The 12,602-nt window shown below is 39.2% G+C and overlaps 1 protein-coding gene across 12 annotated transcripts in view; it reads left to right on the top strand.

Moving 5' to 3' along the window:
* POU2F1 (POU class 2 homeobox 1) overlaps positions 1 to 12,602 on the top strand; it is a 112,747-nt gene that overhangs the window by 57,098 nt on the left and 43,047 nt on the right. For 10 of the 12 annotated variants that reach the window (XR_005953867.1, XM_041420869.1, XM_041420866.1 and 7 more), the window contains 3 exons: positions 2,450 to 2,515; positions 9,252 to 9,352; positions 12,185 to 12,238. Coding sequence is in view for 11 of the 12 variants with exons in the window: in XM_041420866.1 (XP_041276800.1) it covers positions 2,450 to 2,515; positions 9,252 to 9,352; positions 12,185 to 12,238 (221 nt within the window). In the remaining variant the exon portion in view is untranslated. The remainder of the gene's footprint in view (positions 1 to 2,449; positions 2,516 to 9,251; positions 9,353 to 12,184; positions 12,239 to 12,602) is intronic. The other 2 variants (XM_041420874.1, XM_041420873.1) reach the window with 1 other exon arrangement.

Raw genomic sequence — 12,602 nt, 5'->3', positions numbered from 1 at the left:
ATGTATTTGACTTTTAAGACTCTTTGCTCTTTTTCCTGTTGGATAAAGACTCTTCGTATTTGTGTCCAAAGCAAAGGACTGCCATTCAGTGTTCTCTAAAGTGAAATTTCAGTAGCCATTTGTGTGTAAAGGAATGAAGTAATGCTGCTTATCAAATGCATGTTGCCTATAATCACTCTAAACAAATGTGCTGTTGTCACAACAATAAACTCAATTTAAGACAGATGCAATGTCTAGATAGAAACATGGATCTCTCAGCAGAGAGGGCCAAATCAACAGCAGACATTTCTGTATAGTCAGTGGAACCCATGTTCTGTTTCTAGAGTGTGAATCATGCTATCCAAATGTGGAAAATGACAAAATAAGGAGCCTGGAAGCAATAGGTTCTATAGCTGCAACCTTAGCACAACTCTTGTTTTTCAAGGCTCTGAATTTGTAGCTTGAATGTGCTAAGCAGAGGTTGTGAAAAATGGAGCAAACTTGCTGAAGTGTGGGCCAAAATAGATCTGCTGCAAAGTTTCTCCTCGTTTCTCCTCATCCCTTCCCCCTTTCACAAAGCAGTTTAACACATCTGCCTTTATACTAAGGGTTACACTGGTAGTCCAGATCTCTTTTACACGTGGCTGAACATTTGAAAGATTTAAGAATAGGCGTAGGAACTTTGTGAGAAGAGTTGAGGCTCTGGAGAGGTTGTATTAGCTTGTCAGGGGAAGTTTTGTGGTTGTTACAGTCCTCTGGATTTTCAAGGCTCTATTGGGTACAACTGCCACAGTTGTTCATGTGGAAAATTTTATTAGTTTTAAAAATATTGATCACAGAATCATAGAATGATGTGGTTTAGGAGGGACCTTAAAGATTATCCAGTTTCAACCCTCCAACCCCCCTGCCATGGACGGGGATCCCTTGCTTAGATCAGGTTGCTCAGAACCCCATCCAAACTGGCCTTAAAAACTTTCAGGATGGGGCATCCACCACATCTCTGGGCAACCTGTTCCAGTGTCTCACCACCTTCACAGTAAGAATTTATTCCTAATATCCAGTCCAATCTTGCTCTCTTGCAGTTTAAAGCCATTCTCCTCTGTCACTACATGCCCTTCTAAAAATTTCCTCTCCAGCTCTCTTGCAGGCTTCTTAAGGTACTGGGAGGCTGCTGTAAAGCCTTCATGGAGTCTTCTCCAGGCTCTGCAACCCCAACTCTCTCAGCCTTTCCCCATGGCTGAGGTGCTGCAGCCTTCTGATCATCTTGGCCTCTGAACTCACTCCAACAGGTCCCTGTCCTTCCTCTGCACTGGTAGTAGCAGGTGATGGCACATGGCAATAGTCCATCTTCTCATTTCCAGCTTTCATGGACTGCCAGGCAGTCTGGAGATTCTTGGAACTGTCTGGGGGAAAGATGCAGCACAGTTAATCCTGCTCCTGTATTCTTCTTCAGCCTATTGGTATTTTGGAAATCACTGCTTTGATGAAAGTACATGACAGAGGTAACCTTTTAAGCACCTAGCGAGAGAATATCCTGGACTAAAGGGTTCATTTTAAGCTCATTGAACTTGCTTTTAGCTCATTATGGGAATGGAAGAGTGTGCTCAAGGATTTGCTTACACTTCATTTTATGAGCTGTTCTGTCTTGAGATTCTTTTTGTAATTTTGGTTTGTGATAATGTGGCACACTGGGGTCGGTGGCAAGGAATGAGGAGGTAATAAGCTGGAAAGCTGATGCTGTACACAGAACATCTGTATAGATTCCTATATAAGGAAGCTATATTCTCTGTCTGCCATCTGGAGAGGCCCTCTGCATTGCACTGTATTCAGCTGACAGGCTTTGAAACCAGGAACAGACTTTTCAATACATTCATCCAGAGGGAGAAAGAAGAGGAATTATTTTATATTTGTACGGTTTGCCTGAATATATAGGAAATATAAAATAACTTAATGTCACTGACATTGCAGTAAAATAGAAATGCAGTATTAGGAAAATGACATCCATTTAATTATAATGACTGAATTTCCTTTCTTTTGTTGGGGTGGGGCAGGGGGAACAAGCACAAGAATGATGTAGGCCGTGATGGTCAGACTTAATGGTTTTGAATCTTGGTGTAATCATTGTTCCTTCTTCCCCCCCTCCTTTTTTTTCCTTCTATGACTTTCATTGTATTGAAAATTAAGTTCCTACCTATCACTGCCCTCCAGCATGCTGTCTTTTATTCCCTTAATACCACGTTTTCACATATGGGAATAATGTCATAGAAAATTTTGAAATAATATTTATCTGGAAGATTCAGTATTGTGTTTTGGTTTTGGTTGTTCTTTTTTTTTTTGTGTTATAAATCTAAATTGGGGTAAAGTACATAGCAAATTTCTGCTCTTGTGTACTTCTCTTGAACAAAAAGGTATGAACAGATTTGGGGATTTTTTGCTGTATTGTTTTATCTTTCTTTCTGTTTTAACGCAGACTCAAGAATGAACAATCCGTCAGAAACCAGTAAACCATCGATGGAGAGTGGGGACGGGAACACAGGTAGGAAATGATCAATTAGTGCAGATATATTCTGGTGTAATTGAATATAATTATAATAATTGGATATTAAATGCAAAATTTTTTACCTGTTTAGTAGGATTTTAAAAACCCTAAACAAAACCAAACAAATAAAAAGCTACACCCTTTGATTTTAGAGACCTGGGAATACTTTTGTCGTTAACCCTAGTCCATACAGGGCATTATTCATACCTACTTTATTGGAGCACCATCCACACTTTTTATATAAGATTTCCCTTCCCCTCCTTTTCTATCTGTAATGTTCCTGATACTACTGAAGCTCTGGTGGCACTAGCTCTCCATAAATAGTCTCATTTTTTTCCTGGCAGAGCATACCTTTGGCACTTCTAACTTCATAATTTATTTTTGGGTTGAAGTTTTCCCTGGCAGATGTGGGCCACTGCCTGATCCTGTTTCTGTTTTAGATTTCATTCAAGCTGTCACAACAGTTCTCAAGAACAAGTCACATGGAGAAAGCATAATATATCAAGATTTTTAAAAATTTTAGCCAGCTTTTCTGTAATTTCTTAGTGTGTTAGAACAGAACTTTGAAATTTGGTGGGGAAGAACAGATTTTGTGTCAGGGCCAATCTGCCTTTTGGCACGCTCTTAAGATGTGGCCGAATTCTAAGCCATTGAAGAAGCTCATTGAGCCACTATAACTTAATCATGCTATCTTCATGCTTTAATTCCTTTCTGGAGGTAATATAATGCTCATTCTGGAAGCAAGAGAAATGACAGTTCTGAGTGGGAAGTAAGTAGTTTAACCTAGCTTAGAATCTTTTCTCAGCTCAGAATAGCGTTTGGGAAGAGAAAATTCTGATGCGAGGGAACTTGTTGCTTTGAGAGAAGTCTGGTTACCTTGTATGAGGAAAAGAAATTTTCTTCTTCATGGTTTGATAATAAGAGTTTTATTTTAAACTCTGGAGTTGTGATGAAGTTAACACTATTTAATTTTCTTTTTCTGAGAGGTTGGATTTTTTCTGCCAATATATGTGTTCAGTGAAAAGGAATTCTGCTTGCTTATTAAAGTGTGTTTTGTTGCTGGCATCTCAGGTTTTATAATTGCCATTGTATTTTAATGGGAGAGGTATCAATTCTTTTTATGCATGGAAGTGTTTTATTATGTATTTAAGAGTTTAAGATTATATAAAACATTATTTCAAAAACATATGGGCCGTAAATATTTCATGATCATAAACAGCATCAAGGGAACGATGGTTTTAGATATCCCTGTGGACTCCTTGTGGCTGGAGGATGTGTGTAAACTTCTGAGAAAATTCAGATTTCCTCCCCTGTGTGACCACAGTTCCCTGCATGTGCTTTCTCCAGGGTGCATTCCCAACACACTTCTCCCAGTGCAACTTTAGCAGTTTCACCTCAGTTGAGCTGGTAAGGAGGAGGATTTGTTTTACTCAAAGGTAATCAGTCAATTATCACAGGATCATTGCATCTGCTTCAGCAGAACTCGGCTCTCTTAGGCAAATATTTCATCATTGTGAAGGTGGGGGTCATGACATAAAATGGATGGATTGTAAAGCTGCATGTAGGTCCTTTCATGTTAAAAATGGATACAATGACTGTATTTTTTATAATACAACAACATTATATATTTTTATATATTATATTTTATAGTGTATAACTCTAACATCATATATAACTCTGACATTAAAGTTAGTTATTATATAAGTTTGACTCTGACTGGTGTTTAAAACTTCTGTAATTTTGCTTCTTTAGTTTAAATGCTTCCAGTCTTTCCTTCCAGTTTTGTATCCTGATTTTTAAATTATACGAACTAAAGTAATCTAGAATTTTTGAGGACTCTCTGTTCTGCAGTCATTGCTTTGTTTTAAAACGTAGTGCTCCTAAACCCCTGGAGATAGTGATTGATGGCATTTGTGATGTTCTTTGGGAACTCAAGCATCAGTTGTATTAGTCAACTTGGCAGATGTTAGGCTCTGAAAGGAGTACTCAAAGAATGTAATTTTAGGCTTCTGATCGGGGTACTTAGATTATGGTTCTGGGCTCAGTGCATACTTGAGTGAAAAGAAGCCAGCTTTCAGCTCAGATGCAGAGGAACTGGAAGTGCCATTGATTTTCTGTCAGTGCCTGTGCTCCCCAGATAATGCCTGATGATGATTTTTATAAACACACAGAGTTCTTATTTTTGTAACTTTCTCTAACTGTCTGCTTTCCAGTGACATTTGTAAATCACTTGAGTCTGCTGTGTAAACACTAATAGTCTGTCTTTTAAGCTTCAGTGGATGCTTGTTTGGGTAATTCCTGTTTTAAACTGTAGTGAGATAATGCAGCTTGAGAATATTAAGAGAAATTACTGGGGAGCATGAATTTACATGTTCATGGTGTTCTCAGGAAAAAAAACGACAGTTGCCACTGGTTAAAGATGACAACACCAGTAGTTCTCTGAGCTATGAACTAAGTTTCATGGAAATTAAGAAACTTAGGTTTTTATTTTGAGCTCTGACTATTTAAGAAACTATTGTAAAGTCTCCTAATTATATTGGTCACAATATAGTGCCTGAAATATGTTATGACTTTAAATTTTTTGTGTTAACTGGACTTCCCTTTTAAGCATCTGAAAAACCAACCCATATTTCAGACCAATTAGAAACAACAACCAAAACATATGAGTGCAGGAGCTGTTGGATGGATGTTTTCTTCAGAACATGTATTGACCAACTAGCCATCAGTATTGCACAGTTAGAGAAATCTTTTCCAGGCTTCAGTTGTGGACAGACAGTCTACATAGTACCTGCTGGAGAAAGGAGAAGTAAGAAAAACATCTTACCTTACAATAAATGGACAGCCCTTTTGATCTCCTTTTTATGGGCAGCGTAAAATTTTCCAAAACATCTCAACCTTTTTGTTTGTTGAATGCGTCTTCTCTTGTAAGAGCTGTGTGAATGCAGAACTGCAAAAGCCAAGGTTATAATGACTATGGAAACTGTACTATTATGACATTTGTTGACACAGCAGCAAAATAATAATTATTGTAAGTGTAGTATTTGGAGGGATTCTAAGGATATTTGTTTGCATTGCTTCATTTCCAAAGATTGATTTTCCGGTTTCCATAAGAAGGAAGTCTGTAGGAGAGAGACCATGAACTATTCGTCAACTGCTAAAATCAGGCAATTATCAATGCTGAGCTTGGTATTAGGAAATGTGGATAGGGAAACAATTTTCTGAGTGTTGAGGGTATCTCTCTGTCTTTCAGCAGAGGGGGGGAGAGAGAGGTGACCTGGGAAAATATGGTGGTGGTGCTGGGAGATGTCTCCCAGAGCACAGTGCAGATACCCACTCCAGCTGGTTTTGAAGTCATCCTTCTCCTCGGCTGCCTTCCCTTCCTGGGTTCTTTCTTGCATCTTACTCCACATCTCCATTGATCTGGAGCTCCTCACTCCTCTTCCTTTCTAATGCAGTTTACAAACTCAGGTTGAAGTCTGATGATTATAATCTGGAATTTTGAGAGTAAGTTGTTCTCCTGACTGCAGGTGCAATGTTACCTTGCTTGCTCTGCTATGTCATGCCTTTACCCTCTGCAGGTACAATTCCAAAATGCCATAAAATAATCCATGTTCAGTATCTACTGTTCTGTTTCATTCCCTGGAGTATCACTGTATTAGTCTTCATCCAAACCAACTCTTCGAAGTAGCTGAGCACATGGCTGAATTTAAACATGCTTGGGTTATGTTGGACCTTGAATGTAAGGGTGAAATTCCATCCCTTAGCGGGCTGGGGGTGGAGCATCCAGGCCAAAACAAACTCTACTGGTGAACTACCAGAAGGGGCAGGACAGGGAGCAGTCCAAGATGGAGCTGGAACCAAGAAGAAAGGAGAGATGGGACATGGAGAGTTCCCGCTCTTTTTGGGCTGTTTTTGGTGTTGGTGAGCTCTAGCAGTTATGGAAGTTGGGATGAAGATGGAAAATGCATTAATACCCTGGACTGTTAAAATCATGATCCATGTGATTGTATCTGCCATGTCTCTTAATCATCACAGGGTTTGTATTTAACTCTTACTTTGAGCAAAAGTGGCATTCTAGTCCTTTTGTGTTCTTACAGTGTGCTGACCTGCTTCTGACAGCACCATTTTCCAGATCCTGATCAGATTTCTTAGATTCCATGGGAGTGGTGCCGCATCCTACTGAGCACCTTAAAAGCAAGGTCTCTCATATGCTGGACTCAATTAATTTTCCTTGCTCTTTTTCAAAAGACAAGGGCATCCTGCTATAAATGCAAGCAGCCAGGGTAGCATTCCTTCCAAAACTAAGGCTGCATCCAGAGGGGCAGAGACATTATGCCTCCAAACAGCAAAGAGAGTTTAAGATGCAAGTAGTAGAACAGAGAGTGAACAGGAGTGATGTGGATTTTTTCGCCCTGAGTTTGGTTTTGGGAGGCCTGGTGAAAGGGAGCTGATGTCTTTCAAGACTGAATTTAAAGAAAATGTTGTTTACTCTGAGTGCCTAAGTTGTTTGTTGGGAGCCATGAGGATTTTAAGCAAAGTTTTGGAGATTGCTTTGTTCTAAACTATCACCTAGGAGGCTTTTTTCAGATTTCCATTTTAAGAGTCAGCAGAACTGCTAACTGGAACATTTCTTCTGCACACTTACACAGCAGTACTCTTTTAACATGGTATCATGATTTTTGAGGCACTTTTTGGAAGATAGTTAAGTGGAACAGCTTCAGCTATTTACCTAAGGTGAGGCCTGCAGCTGGTTCTCTCAGAAACAGATAATTTTTTAACCCCCACAAGTTTCCTATTGGAATGAGGAGTATTTGCCCTCCAGTAGGTTTTCTTATCTGTATTTTTTTCACTCCCTGACCATTGAAAAGTAATTCAAAACCTTTGATTAAATGAGGAGGTGGTAGGTTGTTTCCTTTGACTTATGGTAGCAATTTGTCAGGAATTACTTTTATATATTTAGCCAACTACTTTTTCTTTCTCTTTGTACTTCTGCATGGAGAGAATTCTGAAGTCTACTGGAAGGAATGAAGATAGATGGGATTCTTCTGGTTCTTTCCAGCAGATCTTCTTATATACCATTCTTTGGAGAAAGGCAACCAAGTTGCATTCCTTCAGGAGCAATTCAGATCAGTCAGAGTCCCTATATTCACTTTGAATTGGAATTGTAGACTAATTAAGCTAAATAATTTGATGCATTTTAAAATTGAAATATTTTTAACACATCTGTGGATCTTTGGCTGCATGTATGTCTCTTAAGTTTGTAAACCTTGGCCCAAAGCATAGAATTGAAAACTTGGGAGTCAACCAAATCTTCCCCGCACAGAACCCCCACCAAAGATGCATCAAAGGGCCACCTTAAGTATACTTTACATGAATGGTAGAAAGTTTGATATGGTGTCAGTGTTTAATTGAACAGTTTGGAATTATGGAATTAGGACCTGTGTAGGTTGTTTGCAGGTCAAAGTAGCAGTGTGAGATACTGGACAGTCTGTTTTACTAATCACAGTTTATGCCTGCTTGCTTTTGCAGGTGTTTCCAAGGAATAGCAAGTACCTGTTGTTGTCCAACAACTGTGACTCTTTTGCTCAGTAGATAATCTAGGTTTTTATGGCAAAGAATGTAGATGATGGAAGGAATTTTGAAGTAGGAGCACACCTGCCTGTGGGCACTGAACAAAATCTGATTGTCATGATGAATAAACATGCAAGTCTAAAGCTGGTTTAGCTTCATTTCAGTCATGCAATTTCAAAGATTGCATCATCTGTTCTAGAAATTCCCTTCGGCCCAACACACTTGGAGTTGCCCTTCCTGTGAGTAGTAACAAAAAAAAAAAAAAAAAAAAAAAAAAAAAACCACCCAAAACAAAAAAAAACCCCTTTTTTTTTTTTTTTTTTTTTTTTTGTCATACTCAAATTATTTTGTGATAACTGGGAGGTTTTCACGTCTTCTGAGCAGTTTAGGAAAAGATTGCAAAAATGTAGGAGAATAATCAAGTTTTACTTACATGAGAGTAAGTGAAGGAGCAGAAGCAAGCCAAGGCAGTTATCTAATGAGAGCTCTGAACGAACTTTAGCAGAAATGTAGAGGAGTCATTTATGGAAAGAGTAAAACTGCAGCCCATAACTGCTGTAAATAGATGGGACTTCTGTTTTATCAAGTGTTATTTTACTTGTCTTTTAGGAAAGGTGGCTTTTATGTGAACCTTGCTGTTGGCACTTTCTGAACTTGAAGTTAGTCTTCAGCTATTGGATTGAGGGTGCATGGAGAGTGGAAACACAGTTTAATCATAGCAGCAAGCACCCATTTGATTCTCAGACTGTGTAGAGAGTGATGGGATAGTTGTGTACATAGAAACACAGGTCACAGAATTGTTTAGGTTGGAGAAGACTTTTAAGATCATCAAGCCCAACTGTTAATGCTGCCAAGTCCCCCTTTAAACCATGTCCCTAAGTGACACATCTGCACATCTTTTAAATATCTTCAGGGTACACAAATAGATGATGGAAGTTAAAGAAAAGATGAAGTTGGTTTTGTTCAGTTGACAAATGCTCTATTACTGAAGCCTCGGCTCTGCTTCCCACCCCACTTTGACTAAAAAAAGCAATTCTTGTTACTCTCAGTGTGTTTTTTTACAATATAATGTTGAGAGAATAGCAGGAAAGTTGGAGTGTTAATTCTTATTCCACTTACTAAAAGCAGTAATTAATAGTTTTCAATGTCTCTCTTTCTCCAGGCACGCAAACAAACGGCCTGGACTTTCAAAAGCAGCCTGTGCCTGTCGGAGGAGCAATCTCTACAGCCCAGGCCCAGGCCTTCCTTGGGCACCTTCATCAGGTAAGAGAAGAGACATTTGAACAGAGGAGACTCAGCTGCCCTGGTGTGTTCCATGTTCTCTCTTTCTGTGAACGATGGCGAGTCATTTATTGGAACATAAATCTGGGTACACCACCTGGTTAATGAGCGTGGATGGGAGAAAGTCCTGATTGTGGCATTCCCTTCATTGCATTAGGCTGCAGAACATGTCAAGATAGGGTGAGACCTCTTTGGGAGAACTACAAATCACATTTTTGGGGACTTGAGAATGCCTTAATGTTGTGGTGTGGTTTTGAGTAGGTTTTTTGTTTGTTTGCTTTGTTGTTGTTGTTGTTTTAACCTTAATAGAGATACCACGTTGAAAGGCAAGAAAAAATTTAAATTTTTTAGGAAAGGATTGTATTGGCCCAATGGCTCCCAAGGTTTCAAAACTGTCACTTGTCTAGTTAAAAACACTCTTACACATTCACTAGAAAGAAAATTGATTGTACTTACTAAGCATATATGGCTTGTGAGGTTTTATTTTTTTACAAAAAAGTTATTTCAGTGACCTGTTTGTCAGGTGATATTCAGACTTCTAATACTATCCCTCTGTTCTGCTGCTGCTGTGTTTAGGGAATCAAAGCTGAACTTCAGATGCAGGCTGAAGCAAAATGGGGCATCCCTAGGTGAAGAGAAGTATAAGGGGCATTTTTTTGTAGTTTTTTTTATCTGTTCGCACTTGATGTATGAAAACAAATGTCCTAATTTCTTTCCCTTCCTCTGCACCAAGTTAAACTTTAAAATACTGTATCTAATTGGATGACCTTGAATGTTTGAGGTCTGAGGTTGCACAGTTATTGTGGTATAATTGAAGTACTGAAGCTTTTATGCCCTCTCTTAAGAGCTCTGAACTGCCGTTTTATTGTATGGAACATTCCACACGTCTTGTCACATAATTGCAATTTTCCTAGCAGATTGGTTTATATAGGACTAAGGGAGTGCCACTGTTTGAATTTGCTGAACCAATAGGCTGTTGTAGGCTGCCTTTATGTGGAGAGAAGCTGACTAGGTTTTATGGCTTGCCAGTGTGTGTTTAACATGAGACAGATACAGCTGTTCTGCAGAATTCTGTGTGTTTGTTTTAGTCCTCATTTTGTTCCATAGATTGACCCAGGACAGTAATTGGGTTTTGCACAGTGCTTTATCCTTCTTTGGAAATTTATTTATTTAAACAGTTGTCAAGGTCTTTATAACTTCATGTTTGATAAAGTGTGATTCATTTCTTGAAACTGGTTCAAAGGAAAATCTCAGGTATTCTTTTATTCACCTGCAGGTGTGTGGGAATCTATTGTCAAACTGTCCTCTGCTAGTGAGGCTGCTGTTAGTGGGGTGTTATTCAACCTTAACACGCAGTGCTTTGCTCTAGACTAATGCAAAATACTGGGCTGTAGGCAGCATTCAGCATTTCTAATTTGGAAATGTTGGCTGTGTGGTGAAAGGCATGCCTAAATGGCATTCACAGGGATTTTCAGGAATGTGCTGGCTGTACCTGAGCAATCATTATGCATTTGTAGTCTTTCATGTGTGTTTGTGCAATTTTAAAGTATTATTTTGAGTATATCGTTTGGATGTCGGGGTGGTGTTATTTAGGCTATTCTCTGCTGTTAATCCATGGTAAAAGCACAGATTCCATCGACTGTGTCAAACTGTATTTTGCTTCTGATGAGGAGGGGCTTTTCTGGGAGTGTTTGCTTTGATGTAGATCATGCTTAGTATGTCTAGTACCTTCATCTAAAGCAGTAGGAAATATTTCCAAGGTGACTCTTCCAAGGTTGCCTGTTCAAAATATTCAGTTATTAATTTCATGTACTGCAGTTTTTCCTGTGCCTGAAAATATGTGGACTTTTCTATGTAGGGACCATATAGAGGGTCCTCCATGTAGAGGCAAGAGTGCTACGTTTTGCTTTGCTTTATTGTATCCTTACATGTCATCTGATTTTCAAATGAGCAGTGGTTTTCAAACATGTCCAGAGATGAAATTCTCTACTCTGACCTTTGAAAGTGTTGGTAATTAGTTACTGAGCATTCCTTCTTCATAACTAGGGGTGCTGGTAGAAACAAGGAGAGACTGATTCAAATAGGTTTCAGGAAATGAAAAGAGAGCATTTTTTCTACAGGGGGAACTCCCCATTAGAGATACAAAAGCACCCCAAAAATCTCACTTTCTGAATCATCCATTTTTCCTTGCTGCTCACCCACAAGACCACCTTTGGGCCTGTTAATTACAAACATCGAATTCAGGTTTTAAGTATACCTGAATCAATACAGCCTTTGTAAAGTGTCTTCGGTGCTCTGTGTTGAAATCTTCTTTTGAGTTGCTGAGGGCTGCAAATGCTTGAATGGGTTAATTTAGGAGAGTGGTTGTGCTCTGGGTTCTGTACTGTGTATGTGCTTGCTCATATCAGAAAGCTGGCGAGTGCAGTGTTGGGGTAAGACCCATTCTGAAATGGGAGTAGGATGACGATGAGTAGAGCTTAATTCCCTCCCCTGGAACCTGGATTTTTCCAGCAGGAATTGGACTAGTTGGCCTGTCCACCCCAATATACTCTGTTTCAACTCCATCCATGGTAATATCCACATCCTTAGGCAGAGGTGTCTTCAGTAGGAGGTAGATAAACAACATCATGAAAGGTCTTGCACATCTGTTTCAGCCTGGGGTACAACCCCTGTTCCACCGATTCAGGTGTTAGAGGAGCATGCTCTGTTCTTGGGGGAGTTTTTTTGGAATGTGGGCGGGGAGATTGTTCTTTTTACATTTTTAGTTTTCTGTGGATTCTACATTATTTCATTTCCATTTTTGCACTGTTGTAGGTCCAGCTCGCTGGAACAAGTTTACAGGCTGCTGCTCAGTCCTTAAATGTACAGGTAAAGACAGTTACCTTCTGCTGCTCATCCTTCTCTCATCCCAAACAGCATCAGTAGAGATAGTTCTTAGCCTGTGATACCTTACTCAGTTGTTTCAGACCGACTGGTTTTGCAAGTGATAGGTTTGAAGGAATAACACTTTTACAACTGTAAGGAAGGTTCAGGATTTGTAAGCATTCAGGCTCTGGAGTTGTTTAAAACATGGAGTGACCATAACTTAATGCTGAATTTTAGTCGGGTGTGGTATCATGCAAACCTTAAAACTCCAGGAATATTTCATGTTCTTCTGTTCATTAACTTGCTTTAAACACGTAGTGAGTATTACTTTGCAATTTATCCTTACTTCTGGTAACTGAATATAGGA

Source organism: Onychostruthus taczanowskii, unplaced genomic scaffold (assembly GCF_017590055.1).
Source record: "Onychostruthus taczanowskii isolate IOZ18803 unplaced genomic scaffold, ASM1759005v1 scaffold67, whole genome shotgun sequence".
Classification (NCBI taxonomy): domain Eukaryota; kingdom Metazoa; phylum Chordata; class Aves; order Passeriformes; family Passeridae; genus Onychostruthus; species Onychostruthus taczanowskii.
Note: the sequence above shows the minus strand (reverse complement) of the source record. Positions and strands in the feature narration are given on the sequence as shown.